Source organism: Silurus aristotelis, assembly GCF_946808225.1.
Source record: "Silurus aristotelis genome assembly, chromosome: 16".
Taxonomy (NCBI): domain Eukaryota; kingdom Metazoa; phylum Chordata; class Actinopteri; order Siluriformes; family Siluridae; genus Silurus; species Silurus aristotelis.
The window spans coordinates 7,974,312-7,989,592 of record NC_139589.1 but is presented as its reverse complement, the minus strand read 5'-3'; the positions used below and the strand labels follow the sequence as shown (position 1 = coordinate 7,989,592).

Here is a 15,281-nt window from a genome sequence, read left to right as displayed (position 1 = left end):
GAAATTAGCCCTATCCGAAAGCTAATCATAAAAGGTAATCAAGAAAATACACACAATAAAGATTTACACAAAATGAGGAGAGATGAAATATAAATACGGATTGAAATTTCATCCAATGTTACTGTGCTACTATACTTGCTAGCATGCTAGCTAGCTCCAGCCTAACTATATCTTACAAACAATTCATCAGCAGGTTAAACAGCTAAAGCTAACCTGTCAGTTCTGTACTCACACTGTCTCTGCTAGCTAGTTACAAAAGGATCATTAAATGATTGGTTCACAAACAAGATTTTATTTTATGTCATCCTTTCTGTACCTGCTTGAAACCACAAAAACAACTTTCGCAAGTGCAATGTGAAGCAAATTTCCATTCTATAGAAAAGGAAGAACACAGAGCTATAGAATGCTGATATTCGTGCTGAATATCATTGGCAAGTACAGAAGCTCAGCAGCGGAGCCGGGGGCAAGCGCAGGCAACAGGCACAGGATAGAGAGCAAGGAAAAATGGAGGCAGGTCAGCCACAAAGCGTGCTGCTAGTTTAATAAGCCCAGGCAACAGCTTGGCTTAGATGGATCTGGTCATTCTCCGGGCAAACAAAAAAAAAAAAAAAACATTCAAGCACTTAATAATCTCTTCTAACACACGATCTGCTCCGTGACCATAACGCATATAATACAGATACGACATTGCTAGCCTCTTACATGTTCTCACGTTTGGAAAAAAAGGTCAATCGTTTTTGCTATACTTACATCCGGGAAGGTACGTCTTCACTTACTGTGGCACAACTTGTCTGTTTTACTGGATTGTGAGAGAACTCATGTCAAATTCACATATATTTCCAAATGAACTTGATGGAGTATGTTTGTCTGGGCCATTCAGACATCAGCTACACTATATGGTTAAGGTTTGTAGACACCCAACCATATCACCCACATGCTCTTTTTATTCAGATTTGGTCCACATGCTTTTATTAGGATAACATTCACTTTTCTGGGAAGGCTTTAGAGTTTAGAGCACAGTTATGGGGCCACAAAGCATCAGTGAGGTCAATACTGATAGTGAAAAGACCTGGAGAGCGTTGTGCTCTCCAGAACACTGTAATACTGGAACGTGCCCCTGTGAAGAGAAATTGTAAAGCTATAGCATACAAATATATTTTATACAATCGTGTGCTTCCAAATATGTGGGGTGAAAAATAATCACACATGGGTATGAGGGTCAGTTGACCACAAACATTTGGCCAAATACTAATGCTTTTAAATAAACAGCACACATTATGCTATTAGGAATTTGGTACAAAACATTGTATTCTCTCAGGAACATTTTCTTTACAAACAGTTCTTACTTAAGTACCCTGCAGTTGATATATAATATTTATTTTTTTAGATTTGCAATTATTTATTTTTTAATTAAAATATACTAATTGAATCATTTTTATGGCTTTTTTGGGGGGCTATGTTACTTTGCATCGCGTAAAAGATTCTTCGTGTTCAATTAGAAATTTGCTCATGCCCTCCAAAGAACCAAATAATCTGAATATATTATTACATTTCACTGGGTGAAGTGTTTTAAGGCAGGACTAATTACGCACTATCCTACAACAGCCGCCTCTTTTTAATACGCCGATTTGTATGCGTAACATCGCCATTAAGGGTCGTGTCTGGTCGTTCTTTTTGACACGGCTTTATGGTTATGCACCAGCAGTTTCCAAATAATCATGGCTAGCATAGAACTGCCTGAAATGACCCCAGTGCATCTTTTCAAACTCAGACTCCGACTCAAACTGACTACAGTGATTACATTTATAATATGTAAGTATTGTACTAAGATCGGTCAACTAAGCTGTCATACTCGTTTAAAAGAAGATCCCAGTCGTTCCTATTATATTCATTAATTTATATTTAATCCAGTAGGAATTATTCATTTTTAGTACTAGTCCAGTTCTGCCAGATTAACAATTCCAAACCTCATTCAACGGCAACATCTGCTCAGCAACAGCAGCCATGTAGCAAAATCTTTCAGAGCCAGAGCGCTGATCAAGGATCACTTTTGCCCACCCCTGGCCAGCGATCCCAGATGACCACTCCTCCCCGAAGTTAGGAAAGGAAGCAAAAAAGCAAAGCATGCTGGGATCACTCACACATGGCCGTACCAGACTGAGAATGTCTGCTCGAAGCCACCGTCGTAGCTTGGCTCCCATGAGACGTTGGCTGAGGTCGTCGAGACCGAAACATGGATGTTTTTGGGGGCGTGAGGGCTTGTGCCTGCGAAAAGGTATGCGCAGAGTCAAAACATACAACGTAAAAACAGTCATTTCAACACTTAACACGTTTCGAGATTTCATCTCATTCTTGACATTCTTGATGGAGGACATTTTTAATCAGACAGATGAGCAGAAAGAGAACTGCAGACAGACACTGAGTGATTCATTTACGCTGTTATCTCTTAGCTGAGATTAGTAGGCTTGTCCTACAAACAGCATGTTTAAGAATCACTTACACAAAATGTGCCTTAAAAGTCAGCTAAATAGAATGCCTTGTGTAGGACACAAGCACCTGGTGGATATTCAGGGAAAAACAATATTTAATAGATAAGTGGCAAAGACAAGAGACAAGCTGGCAAAGAGCTACTGTTAAAAGCCTGCAAATTAGCATGATAAATGCTGCCAGGCGGGCTATTCAGAGTTCCCATCAAAGTGCCTGGTCTATTTGCATTTACAAACAGCAGGGAGCACAGTGTAATACCAACAAGACCACTGGGCAGCAAAGTGAAAGCAAAGCTGCTGTCCATGAAACCAACCTCAGCTCTGTGTAGTGCTTTCATTCAGCCAAAATAAAGCTCTCACACATTAGACCGTGTAGCTTCTTGTGTAGTCTTTCAGCTAAAGTAAACACTTACTCATCTGTAATATTCAAATGGAAACGCTGTGCACCGCTGACCTGACAAATTACTCCTGCCAGGCACTGTGGCTAACAAACAGAGCTTTGGCTATTCAAACCGTGTTGATGGAACGATCCGGTTTTGAAACTGAAAAAAAAAAAAAAAAAACCTCTCAAGAGTTGTGGACGGATTTATCTTAAGTTTGTAATCTAGCGTTCCAGTGTAGATTTATTCATTGATAGAGACTCAAAGCCCTTTTGTACGTTGATCTGGACAATGGCATCTGAGTGAGTCGGCATCGTCCTCTACCCTAAACAAACTTGTTCATCACACAGGCAATGCAGCGTTAACCCACACCGGTATGTCATTTGCGTGAGTCACTAGGTGTGCGGGCTCCTACCGATTACGAGGAGGCGCGTGCTGGCAGTGATGCTCGTGGCAACATTGGAAGCGACACACTCCCACTCCCCATGGTCCTCCTTGCTGAGAGATTTGAACTGTAAGCTGCCTCTTGGTAGGACGTTGTGCTTGCCCCTGCTGGGCTTCCCTACCTTTGCCAGAGAGAGAGAGAGAGAGAGAGATAGAGAGAGAGAATACAAGAAATTAAAAAGTTCGGAACAGAAGAAGGAAATGGGAAGAGAGGAGAAAAGCTTTTAAACATATAATGAATTACAATGTCAGTTTTGATAGACTGGAACACAAAAGGCACAGATTGCTTTACCATGTAATACATATAAAAAAAAAAAAAAAGTACATAATACTGAAGTGACTTTTTGAATAATGTTACCTTCCTCCATGTTATGTTGGGAAATGGGTCTCCTTCTGCCTCACAGGGGATGACTAGCTCTCTACCTGCCTCCTGTCTGTACTCTCCTCCTGGAACCACCAGAAACTTGGGGGGATCCTACACACGAACAGAGAAAAATCAGGTTCTCAGAATGCATGCATGCATAGGGCAACACCAACATACTGTCTAATGATCCAAAAGACACCAGTGGATGGCAACTGGTTAATAACATAAAGAACCCAAATCAGGTAATACTAAAGAGAAGGGGGATCAGGTATTGCTGTCGATTAGAGTGAAACAGGGAAAGGAAATCAGAGACACAGACTGAACAAAGACAAAAGGTATGCAAATTAAGTCAGGACTCCGGGATGCAGATGGAGAAATGATACATTGAAACACAAATCAAGTAATGACACAGGAAGGCAGACTGGCTAATGATACAGGGCCACAGATGACTTCCATGTGCAAGCACCTTTAGCACCAGGGGGGCGGAAGGGGACTGTCCCATGGTACCCAGGGCGTTGTAAGGCACGCAGGCATAGGTGCCAAGAGAGTCCTCTGTCACCTCGGCCACTCGAATGCTCCCATCCTCCATTTGGCTCCAGCCCGGGTACTGAAACAGGAAGTACTGTACTATTACTTGAAGCACAGGAAATAGGAACAAAGTGAAAAAGGAATGAATAAATGTTCCCATTTCCAGCAGGCCATAATAATATTATGCACATTCTCTGAATCAGCAGTGAATCATCAACCTTTGAGAACATGATACTAACCCTGAGTCAGTTCCACCTCACACAGTGTGTTTGAAAAGCTTCCAAACTATTCCCAACGCCTAGTTCTACAATCTAGAGCTTATGTCAATGTTATACAAACGAACGTGGATGAGCACGAGACTATTTTTTGACTAACCTTCTCTATCCGGAGAGGCAGACCGTCTTTTTTCCACTTCACTGAAGTGACAGGTGGGTTGGCATCCACCGGGCAGCGGATGTACCCCGGCAGTCCGATGGCCACATTAATGACGGGTGGCATGTTCACCACACGGGCAGGGTCTGCCAAATAAACATGTAGGGAGGGCAAGAAAGTTTAGAAAAATAAATGTTTAAGGTATTTAGGACAAAGCAGTCATCCGGTACTGAACCAATGGTATTTAGTCAGTACTGATATGTCTAGTCAAGCGCAGGTTAATGTGAGAGACAGTCTCTAATAGTGAGTGTATCTTGTTTCAAAAAACATCAATTGTGCCGGACAATTAATCGATATTACACGAGAAAGAGAGAAGTTATACTGAATTTCAGGACACCTGTAATCTGGCCATGGGTAAATATAGATGTGCTGATATTCAGTAAAACTGTTAGATTTTTATACAACGATCCTATAAACAAAGATTTAATAGTAAGTAAGTGACATTTCATACACACCACAGCCACATGGGTAATTTTGCTCTGCTGCCATAAACGGATCCCAAAGGTCCGACAACTATCTCACGTCAATTTGGGCATTACGCCGTAAAGATGCTTCGAAGTAAAAAACGCTTTCATATTTTAAGACAAACGTTATATTCCTAAAAATTGTCTGTGAAATTGTATTCGACTATTGTAGAAAGTGCAAATATTTACAAGCTGTCCCAGTGCGGTTACAGAAACGACAGACCCCCCCCAACAAAACAAAAACAACGTTTCTCTAGTACCTTTTCAATTGCAAGAATCCTTTAAAAATTTTCAGCACAAGCACACACAAAATCCTTGTTCACTTAGGGATGAAATGTGATGAATTGCAGAGTGAGTCAATATACACAAAGAGCTATGTAATTGAGCACTGAAAATAGGATAAACAGATGAATGTATCTGTATAACCCAGCCATTAGGGGGGCACAAGCCAGTGTACTCTTAGTGCCGGTCCCAAGCCCGGGTAAATGGGGAGGGTTGCGTTAGGAAGGGCATCCAGCGTAAAACATGTGCCAAATCAAATATGCGGATCACAAATGAGAATTTCATACCGGATCGGTCGAGGCCCGGGTTAACAACGACCGCCACAGGTATCGTTAGCCGACAGGGTACCGGTGGAAATTGGGCTACTGTTGGCCGAAGAAGGAGAAGGAGAGGAGGAAGGCGTCTACAGAGACGGCAGGAAAAGGAGCAGTGTAGGAGAGTAGAGGTTCGGGTTGGTACTTTAAATGTTGGTACTATGACGGGTAAAGGGAGAGAGATAGCTGATATGATGGAGAGGAGAAAGGTAGATGTGTTGTGTGTTCAGGAGACCAAGTGGAAAGGGAGTAAGGCCAGGAACAGGAGGTGGGTTTAAACTGTTTTATCATGGTGTGGATGGGAAGAGAAATGGTGTAGGGGTGATTCTGAAGGAAGCGTACAGTAAGAGTGTAGTGGAGGTGAAGAGAGTTTCTGATAGGGTGATGATCGTGAAGGTGGAAGTTGAAGGGATGATGATAAATGTCATGAGTGCCTATGCTCCACAAGTTGGCTGTGAGATGGAGGAGAAGGAAAGATTCTGGAGTGAATTAGATGAAGTGGTAGATGGTGTACCTAGGAAAGAACGATTGGTGATTGGGGCAGACTTTAATGGGCATGTAGGTGAAGGGAACAGAGGTGATGAGGAGGTGATGGGTAGGTATGGTTTTAAGGAGAGGAATGTGGAAGGGCAGATGGTGGTAGATTTTGCTAAAAGGATGGAAATGGCAGTGGTGAACACGTATTTTAGGAAGAAGGAGGATCATAGGGTGACGTATAAGATTGGAGGAAGGTGCACACAGGTGGATTATCTTCTGTGTAGGAGATGCAACCTGAAGGAGATTGGAGACTGTAAGGTGTTGGCGGGGGACAGTGTAGCTAGACAGCATCGGATGGTGGTCTGTAGGATGGTTTTGGAGGCGAAGAAGAAGAGGAGGAAAGTAAGGTGTGAAAGAAGAATAAGATGGTGGAAACTGAAGGAGGAAGAGTGTAGTGTGAGGTTCAGGCAAGAGGTCAGACAGGGGCTTGGTGGTGGAGAAGAGGGACATGAATTATATTGGTAGAAAAATGCTGAAGATGGAGCCACCAGGTAGGAGGAAAAGAGGAAGGCCAAGGAGGAGGTTCATGGATGTGGTGAGGGAAGACATGCAGGTAGTTGGTGTGAAAGAGGCAGATATAGAGGACAGGGTGGTATGGAGACGGATGATCCGCTGTGGCGACACCTAATGGGAGCAGCCGAAAGAAGAAGAAGAAGAAGAAGATGAATGTATCTGTATAGAGAAATTATTTATTATGTCCCAAGTTATGATCCTAAGTAAGGGCTCATAGGCTCAACTGCATAAGGCGATACTTGACTTCTGGATTGCATGGCATGAATTTGAAGTTTTAATACCATGCATGAAACACCTTGTATTCACAGCAAGGTAAAGCCAATTAACGCAATTAACACTGGTTGCCATAGTAACAATACAAGTTGCCTTGCTTTGAAAATGAAGAATTTGCCATAGATTATGTTCTTAAAAAAGAGCATACAGTGCAGGAATCTGTAACAAAAACTAGAGTTTCTGTTGAAAGTAAGCAGACATGCCATCTCTTTGCTGCTCTAAATCCACACAGTTCTTCCTCTGACCTGCTACAGTTCTGGTTTTCATCCTCATTTTTCTTGACTTCACTATGTCAGGATGAGAAATAAAAAAATAAGAAACTAAATTTGATTTGCCTGGGCGACTTGACTAAAGTTCTGGACATCATTTTATCCGTCATAAAAGAAAAAAAAAAAAAAAAAAGAAAGATTGTATTGCATTTCGAAGCGCAAAAAATGATTTAAAGAAGACAGAGCTTCATGGCCAGTGTTCTCATTTAGGATGATTCTTTCTGTCAAAAAAACTGTGCCATATTCATTATAAAAAAAAAAAAAAAAAAAAGAACTGAGCTACATAATATCTGCATAGTAACTATGATTAAACCAGCTGAAATTCAGGTTGGGTATCACTGCCTTTCATCTCACACCTCCTAATCACAGCCTAGTGTAGCTCTCCGGTGTGAAGGAATCCACTGATCCATCTTTATTGTTGGCAAAATGCCCGGCTCTATTCTTAGACAACGTGGAAGAAAGGTGGGGGGTGGAAAAGTGAGGAGAAGAAGAAACCAGCATGCGCAGTGCATAGGGACAGACGGATAGAGCAGAGAAACGAGAAGTTAAGAAGTGTCGAATACGAGCGTGTGCTAAATGTAGAACGGCGTGCGGAGTGCAGTGCTGCCAGTCGTCTATTGGGGTCGCCAGCACCCACGCTGCTTCTGCTGCCAAGTGTCTGCAGGTGACGTCACTGCAGAAAAGAGGGTTTCCACATAGGATGATGTCACCCTATCCACATCTCCCCCTCCTGTTTCTTTCTCTCCTTCTGCTCCACATGTGCAGGGTGTCCACGCTAAGTGCTGGTGGATGAGACCGGTTTGGGGCGGTCAATCTGGACTGACGTGGACGAAGATTAGACCCCGGAGGACAGGGGAATAGGAAGCTAGATAGCGAAAAACCTGGGCTTATCGTTAAAGTCTATAAAAATGCCAGCTGTTAATTCGTTCAGCAAGAGATGATATTGGGTAATGATAAAGAAATCAGCCCTAGTGGGTTGCTGATCAGCTTGATTAAACATGCAAAGTATGGGGAGGATGAGCTCCGGGTAAAATGTGCTTTTTCTCTCTCTCTCTCTCTCTCTCTCTCTCTCTCTCTCTCTCTCTCTCTCTCTCTCTCTCTCTCTCATTCTCAGCCTCAGCTCAGCTAAACTATGAGGTAATCCCTTTTCCCTCTCTCTCTCTCACTCTCTCTTTCCCTCTCTTCCCAAACCAGCACAAGCCAATCTGATACTGAAGGAGTTCAAAATGTCTGTTGCCGTGGATACCACAGTCACCACCAATAGCATGTCTTCTCTGGACAGTTCCAGTGCTCGCTTGTCTGCCACAAAAGCTTTGGGAACAAAAGCTTCCTGCAGCGATTGACCACATCACGCAATTCCTTTACACATGTCTATCAGTGTTGAGTACATGAGCCATGACTGACTGGTCCAGTGGCTTATAGACTCAAGGTCACTGTTTCATTTCAAGCCCGGACTCCAGGGGACAAACGACTCATTCCAATCTGCAAACTCCAAATAGAAAGTGGTGGGCTGAAGCAAAGAGTCCAATATAGGGACAATGACAGGGGTGCACAAGGGGCATGGTGCTACAAAGTCTACATAGAAGCTAATCAAGAGGCAAAAAATTAAATTTACCCATTAAAACTAAGTGAAAAATCTAACTCAGCATATAAATCATGGTGTATTTGTTATATGCTATATGGACAAAGGTTTGTGGACACCTGACTATTGGATTTGTATGTGATTCTTGAACATCCTGTTCCACATTTAGTCCCCGTCTGCTGTTCTAATAACCTCCACTCTTCTGAGAAGGTGTTCCAACAGATTGCAGAGATTTGTGTTTATTCAGCCACAATGGTGTTAGTAAAGGCAGATCATGATGTAGAAGGAAGAGGTCTGAGGTGTAGTCAGTGTTCCAATTCATTCCAAAAGTGTACAAAATGGTTGAGGTCAGATCTCTGTAGCAGATCTTCCACTCTAACCCATGTATGTTCTTGGAGCTGGCTTTGTGAAGAGGAGCATTGTCATGCTAGAGCAGATTTAGGTCTCCTAGTTCAATAGAAGGAAAAAATGAATGCTCTGCATTAAAAGTTATTCTATACAACTTTGTGGTAACAGTTTGGGGAGGATCCACGTATGGCTGGAAAAAAAAGTCAGGTGTCCCAACACTTTTATCCATATACAAAATGATTTTGTAGGTTGAATTATACTGTATATGTCAGGACTTTCTAATGATCAGGAAGTTTTATGAAACATTAAAATGACTTGTTAAGTACAAACAACTCCATATGTTTTTTTTGTTTTTTTGTTTTGTTTTAATAAAGCAAGAAAGAGAACGAAGCTGTATATATCTGCTACGACATAAATTATAACAAGAACTATCTTATTTTTGCATCATGAAATTGACCTATAAATGAAAAAAAAAGCATATCATTATTTTATTCAATAAAAATTTTTAGAATGAAGAATAAAACAATAACAATAGATATGATTTGAATCAAGCCACATACCACCTGAGCATTTTGCTATAATATAATATCTTTTTGGATTTTATTTTATTTAATCAACTGTATATCAGAGCACCTTTAATAATAAAGTTTTATAAAAATAACATTTTCTACATTTTATCAAAAATGTTCTTATTCACTTTATAGTCAGTCATTATCGTGTGTTGCTGAAATAAATGTCTGCCTGGGGGCTGAGTATAAATATATGTCCCACCAGATGAGCCTAAGAAAGATAGACTGTGTGACTCACATTGCACTGTCAGGTATGCTGATGCAGTAGGTGGCCGACCAAGGCTATTACTGGGGCTGCAAGTGTATTTCCCGGCATCCTCAGGCTTCACCTGGGCGATGATGAGAGAGCCATCGATCAGGATGCTCACTCTGCGCTTTAGATCACTGGAGAAACAGAGGTTTCGGTAAAAAAAAGAAAAGAAAAAAAGACAGAATCAGTAAAGTAAAGTAAAGTTCTCTTTGCCATATAGGAATAAAATAATAAACTTTGTAAACTCATGTAAAACAAAAACTCTATTTTTTGAAAAACTCTCTTCAGCATCTTAAAAAATTACATATCAACATACAATGATCAATTTATTTATATTTCTCATACTCTAGCAATGTTAGAAAGCTGGGGTCAAAGTGCAGGGTCCAGCCATGAAAAGGCACCCTTGAAGCATAGAGGGGTAAGGGAATTGCTCAAGGGCCCAAGAGTGGCAGTTTGGCGACGCTGGAGCTTGAACTCTTGACCTTCTAATCAGAAACCCAGAGCCTTAACGATTAAGTTGCCACTTCCCTTCACAATAACACAATTCTGTTGAATTCTCAAATCTGAATAGTCAAACGGTGTAATTCGATTTCCCTAACAGCAGATTTAAACAGAGTTGAGTAATTATTTTGCTGTAATTCAAATCTCAGTATTATACAAAAGTATTGGGTCACCTGACCTTTCCTGCTATATGTGTTTCTCTTCCAATCCGTACCACAAAGCTGGAGGCACTCAATTGTACAGGTCGTCTTTAGATGCGCTATAATAAAATTTTGCTTTCACATGAACTTTAAACCCAAACCTGTTCCAGCATGGCAATGCCTTTGTGCACAAAGTGAGCTTCTTAAAGATCTGGTGTACATTCTTTGGAGAGGAAGATCTTGAGTGGCCTGCTATAAAGCTCTGATCTCACCCCTACTGAACAACTTTGGGATGAATTGGAACACTGACTGCACCCCAGGCCTTCTCCCCTACATCACTACCTGCCTTTCATAATTCCCTTGTGGATGATGAACACAAATATCCATAAGCACACTCCAAAATCTAGTGGAACAGCTTCCAAGAAGAGTAAAGGGAATTATAAGAGCAAATTGAGACTAAATGTGAAATGAAATGTAAACAAAATCACATACCATACCTATAACCAGGTGACCCAATACTTTTGACAATATAGTATACTAAAGGGACTTCTATGGCGAACAATCCACAGAAACAGATTTCACAAAAGTTAATGTTGATATGGTGAGGTTTTCTCTGAACTGTTTATTTATCACGTTTGGAACGAGTCGGTCTCGGTGCTTTGTAAGAGTCAAAGTCAAAGCTGTAACTGTAAGCGGGTTTTCAGTAACACACACCAGATCTGTTTCTTTACTTTATCAGCGGCTGGTGAGGATTTGGCTTTACAGGTGCTATAATGTAAGTGATAACAGGAACTGACTTTAGTTTTACAGACAAATGAAGCTACCTGTGTATATGAAGAAAATGTACAAGATGCTTAATTAATCCTAAAATTGATAAACAAAGAATGTTGTCAAAAAAATTGCTGGGGTACAAGATTATTAAAATACTTTAGGACATGCTGCTATAGCAAAATAATCCGCTTTTACACTCCACACATCTGCTAATTATTTACCTCTAACAGCATGCCCTGACGTGTTTTATTCCTTTCAAGCGAGGCATATGATGTGAAAAAATGTTACATTTCACATAAAAATAACAAACAAACAAACAAAAAATGTTAAGTTCTTACAGTGACTACATACACAACATCGTAACAACAATGTTACAATAGCTATGTTTTCTTTACTGTATTGATGACAATAGATCGTCCTGTGTCCTAGATCATTTGAAAAATCTCTGTGATAGAACCTAAGAAGAGGAGGAGGATATTTCTTGTATTTAAGAAATTAAATTGTATTTAAGAAATTATTAAGGTGATATTTAAGCTACGACTACATCATTCACCATTTTATCTAAATTTCTACATTTATGCCAAACCGTTTCCTTAAAAAAACCTAGGAAGACTCCAGCTGGGATATCCTGAGAGCAGGGCTGGGCTGGGAAATCTAAAACAGAACAGCCGAGTGAGCTTTATTCATGCCCCAGCTTTCTGTCACTCTCCTGCATTGTGCTTCCAGCAGAGAGTGGAGAGAGAAAAAACTTTTTTTTTTAAGGGGCATAAAAGCCTTTTTTCGATGGCATGTACAGGCCATGCAGGAGGGGGTTTAGGATAGCTCAATGCTACACTACTTATAAGCGGTGCTAGTGGAGTGCATGATGACACAAGCTCCATGCTGTCAGGGGAGCAAGAGTAAAGGAAGAGAGGATGCCTGAGTGCAGCCCAAGCAATCTCACGCTCAGACAGAGATTAGACTGGTCAATAAAAATCAGATTGGCACATAAATAAACTCAGACCAGTATCACACCTGGATCACTGCCCACAATGGCTTGTAAATATAAGTGAACTCAAACTGGGATCAAACCTAAATCGGTGCTTAGATGACCTTTAATTCTGCTTTAATAATAAAAAAAAAAAGCACTAGCTGAGATGAGAAGTTCGCATTTAAAGTACTAGTGTGATTCATTTATACTTATAGCACTGTTAATAAACTTATATAATTCTGTCCATCAAGTTTACTGTACCTACTGCATATAAAGATCTGTTGATCGAAATCCACGTGTACAATAGCCTGAGAAATATAATATAGTGGCTCATTTTTGCCTTGTGGAAATAAAACAAACCCTGCTACTAGACAGTCTTTACTAAACCATGCAGATCAAATAACAGCTGACATTTAAATGTTCAGTAGCACAATGTCTAGACTATTATAAGCATGACCATCATTTTTGAGACAGAAATAAATGTTTGGGGAAATGTTCTAAGGTTGTATGGTTTAAAAGCAGATACACTGATGCACATGTACAATGAAACGATGAGCCACAAACACACACACAGGAAGTGTAATCCAATCAGCAATGCTTCAAACTGGATGTGTATTGGTCCAACTTTAAGAGCAGACCTTTGACTTTCTAAATACATGCAACAAGACTTTATGTTTTATAGCTAAATTCTTACTATAAGATGTAATGTAATACATATATATGCTTGTGTGTGTGTGTGTGTGTGTGTGTGTGTGTGTATGTGTGTGTGTGTGTATGTGTGTGAAAAACCAAATAGATGTCAAATTCTGACAATAATTTCATGCAAGTTTTACAAAAAAAATGTGTTTCTTATTAAATTGGCTTTGACGCTCTTCCTGTAGTGGTTTACACAAAATGTTACTCTGCCAAACTTTTTTTCTAAAACCCCAAACAGTTAAAAACCCTATGAATGTCAATGTGGCAGAATTCTGACAAACAAGTTCATGGAAATTTTACAAAAACAACATCGGAGTGCTTTTTTCTTTTTTTTTTGTACTTTTTAAATTGGCTATGAATTTCTTCTTGTAGTAGTTTATACGAAAAAAATTCACTCTGCCTATATTTTTCTAAAACCCTAAAATGTAAATAAATCGCATTGACCAAGTAGATTGATTTCGATGTATGTATGTTTTGCAGCAAAGTGAACAACTTGAAATAATTCAGTAACCAAATACTCGCTGTCAAAATATCAGTGATGCTCCAGCGCCTATAACTCAGTCTTTAAATATAATTTTCTCCATTGGAGATACTTGTGGTTTTGATCTGTCCAAAAGAAAAAAAAGTTTCCATTCTGGAAAGCTGAAGTTTTCAAAATTATACTAAATAGACCTAAAACGTCAGTTTCACTATATGTCGGGTTTCCAAAGAATGACCCAGATATTAAAACAGATACTGCAAAAGCAGTATCAGATAAATAACGTTTACGGTAAGGACTATGAACAAACAATATGTGCTTAAACAGCGTTCATTTCTTCATACACTATAAAGACAAATGTTAGTGGACACCTGACCAAGATTCTTATGTGCACTTTGAACATCCAGGAGGAAATTTTTTTAAGTGCAACAACATGTGGGTCTTGTTGACATGCCTCTCAAAGTTTGCCAAAGGTTAAAGTTAGAGAGGTGATAATTCCGTTTTTTAATGGTAACTTAGCCTAATTATGTTTATGCATAACTGAAAGAAGATCTTAAAAGTCTTGGCTGACCGGGTAAATGAATGATTATTTCCTTTAAAAGTAGCACACATTGATGTAACCCTGCCAGCAATCCTGAAGCCTGAATGACGATGATGGCAAACTCTCCCCACAGCACAACAGCAAAACACATGTAATTCAATAATGAACCCGATCATAACTTTACTTCTTGAAGAAGACATTATCTTCCTCCCAGAACCAGGTGTACGTCATGTTGCCGGGATACGCCTCAGCCTGACAGGTGAAGAATGCATCCTGGGATATGTTCACGGTTATGTTCTCTGGAGGGAGGACAATAAATGGAGGTCCTGCAAATCAAAATGAAAAACAGATATTATTTAACAATAATACAAACTACAGGTACATACACTGTCCTTTTCATTCAGAAACATTAAAATATTTTTACAGTGTAAATCTACAATTTATAAGCTTTCTCTTCCTAGGTTATATGACCACATCAGCTGTGAGCATAATACATATCGAAGCAAGCAGATTTAGTGACCTAAAGCAATTTGTTTTTATTCATAGCTGCCAGTTAATATGGAGGATTCAGTGTCTCCTGCACTAACAAAAGAATTTCCAGCAAAGCATCTTGGCTGGCAATTACTATCTCTACTGGAAGCCCATTAGGAGGAGAAATATATATAAAATACTGATTAAATTGTCTATTATAATGGCCAATTACAGTGAAATCTAAAGATACCTTATGTTTGCATACTTTAAAAAAAATAAAAAATAAAAATATATACTGTATATAGTCAGCCCTTATGAATTTTCGGAGATAAGAACACGGCCATGACCAAAAAAACCGAAGAAAAATATAAAAAGAAAAAAGAAATTTTAAATATATTCAAGAAAACATTTAAAATCCGCTATTCTGATTTGACAACAACGCGGACAGAAGAAGAAGAAGAGGAAGAAGAAGACGAATGCTTGGCAGTCATGCATTGTGTGACTGAGACACGTAAGTTTTACTCTTCTCGACTTACAAACACTTTTTCGTCACTTTTAAGTCGGGGGCTACCCGTGTGTGTGTGTGTGTGTGTGTGTGTGTGTGTGTGTGTATATATATACCATACTATAAAAATAAAAAGAATAAGTGTACATTTGATTCCAGACATCGGCCTCAAA

At 39.8% G+C, this 15,281-nt stretch overlaps 1 protein-coding gene across 5 annotated transcripts in view; it reads right to left on the bottom strand.

Annotated features, from left to right (window-relative positions):
* Positions 1–15,281, bottom strand: part of igsf9bb (immunoglobulin superfamily, member 9Bb) — a 104,618-nt gene that overhangs the window by 29,500 nt on the left and 59,837 nt on the right. For 3 of the 5 annotated variants that reach the window (XR_014537269.1, XR_014537270.1, XM_083564826.1), the window contains exons 6-12: positions 14,317–14,458; positions 10,024–10,169; positions 4,578–4,720; positions 4,141–4,281; positions 3,669–3,785; positions 3,282–3,432; positions 2,154–2,265 (exon numbers count right to left, since the gene is read on the bottom strand). Coding sequence is in view for 2 of the 5 variants with exons in the window: in XM_083564826.1 (XP_083420952.1) it covers positions 2,154–2,265; positions 3,282–3,432; positions 3,669–3,785; positions 4,141–4,281; positions 4,578–4,720; positions 10,024–10,169; positions 14,317–14,458 (952 nt within the window). In the remaining 3 variants the exon portion in view is untranslated. Of the gene's footprint in view, positions 1–2,141; positions 2,266–3,281; positions 3,433–3,668; positions 3,786–4,140; positions 4,282–4,577; positions 4,721–10,023; positions 10,170–14,316; positions 14,459–15,281 lie in introns of all 5 variants that reach the window. The other 2 variants (XR_014537268.1, XM_083564825.1) reach the window with 1 other exon arrangement.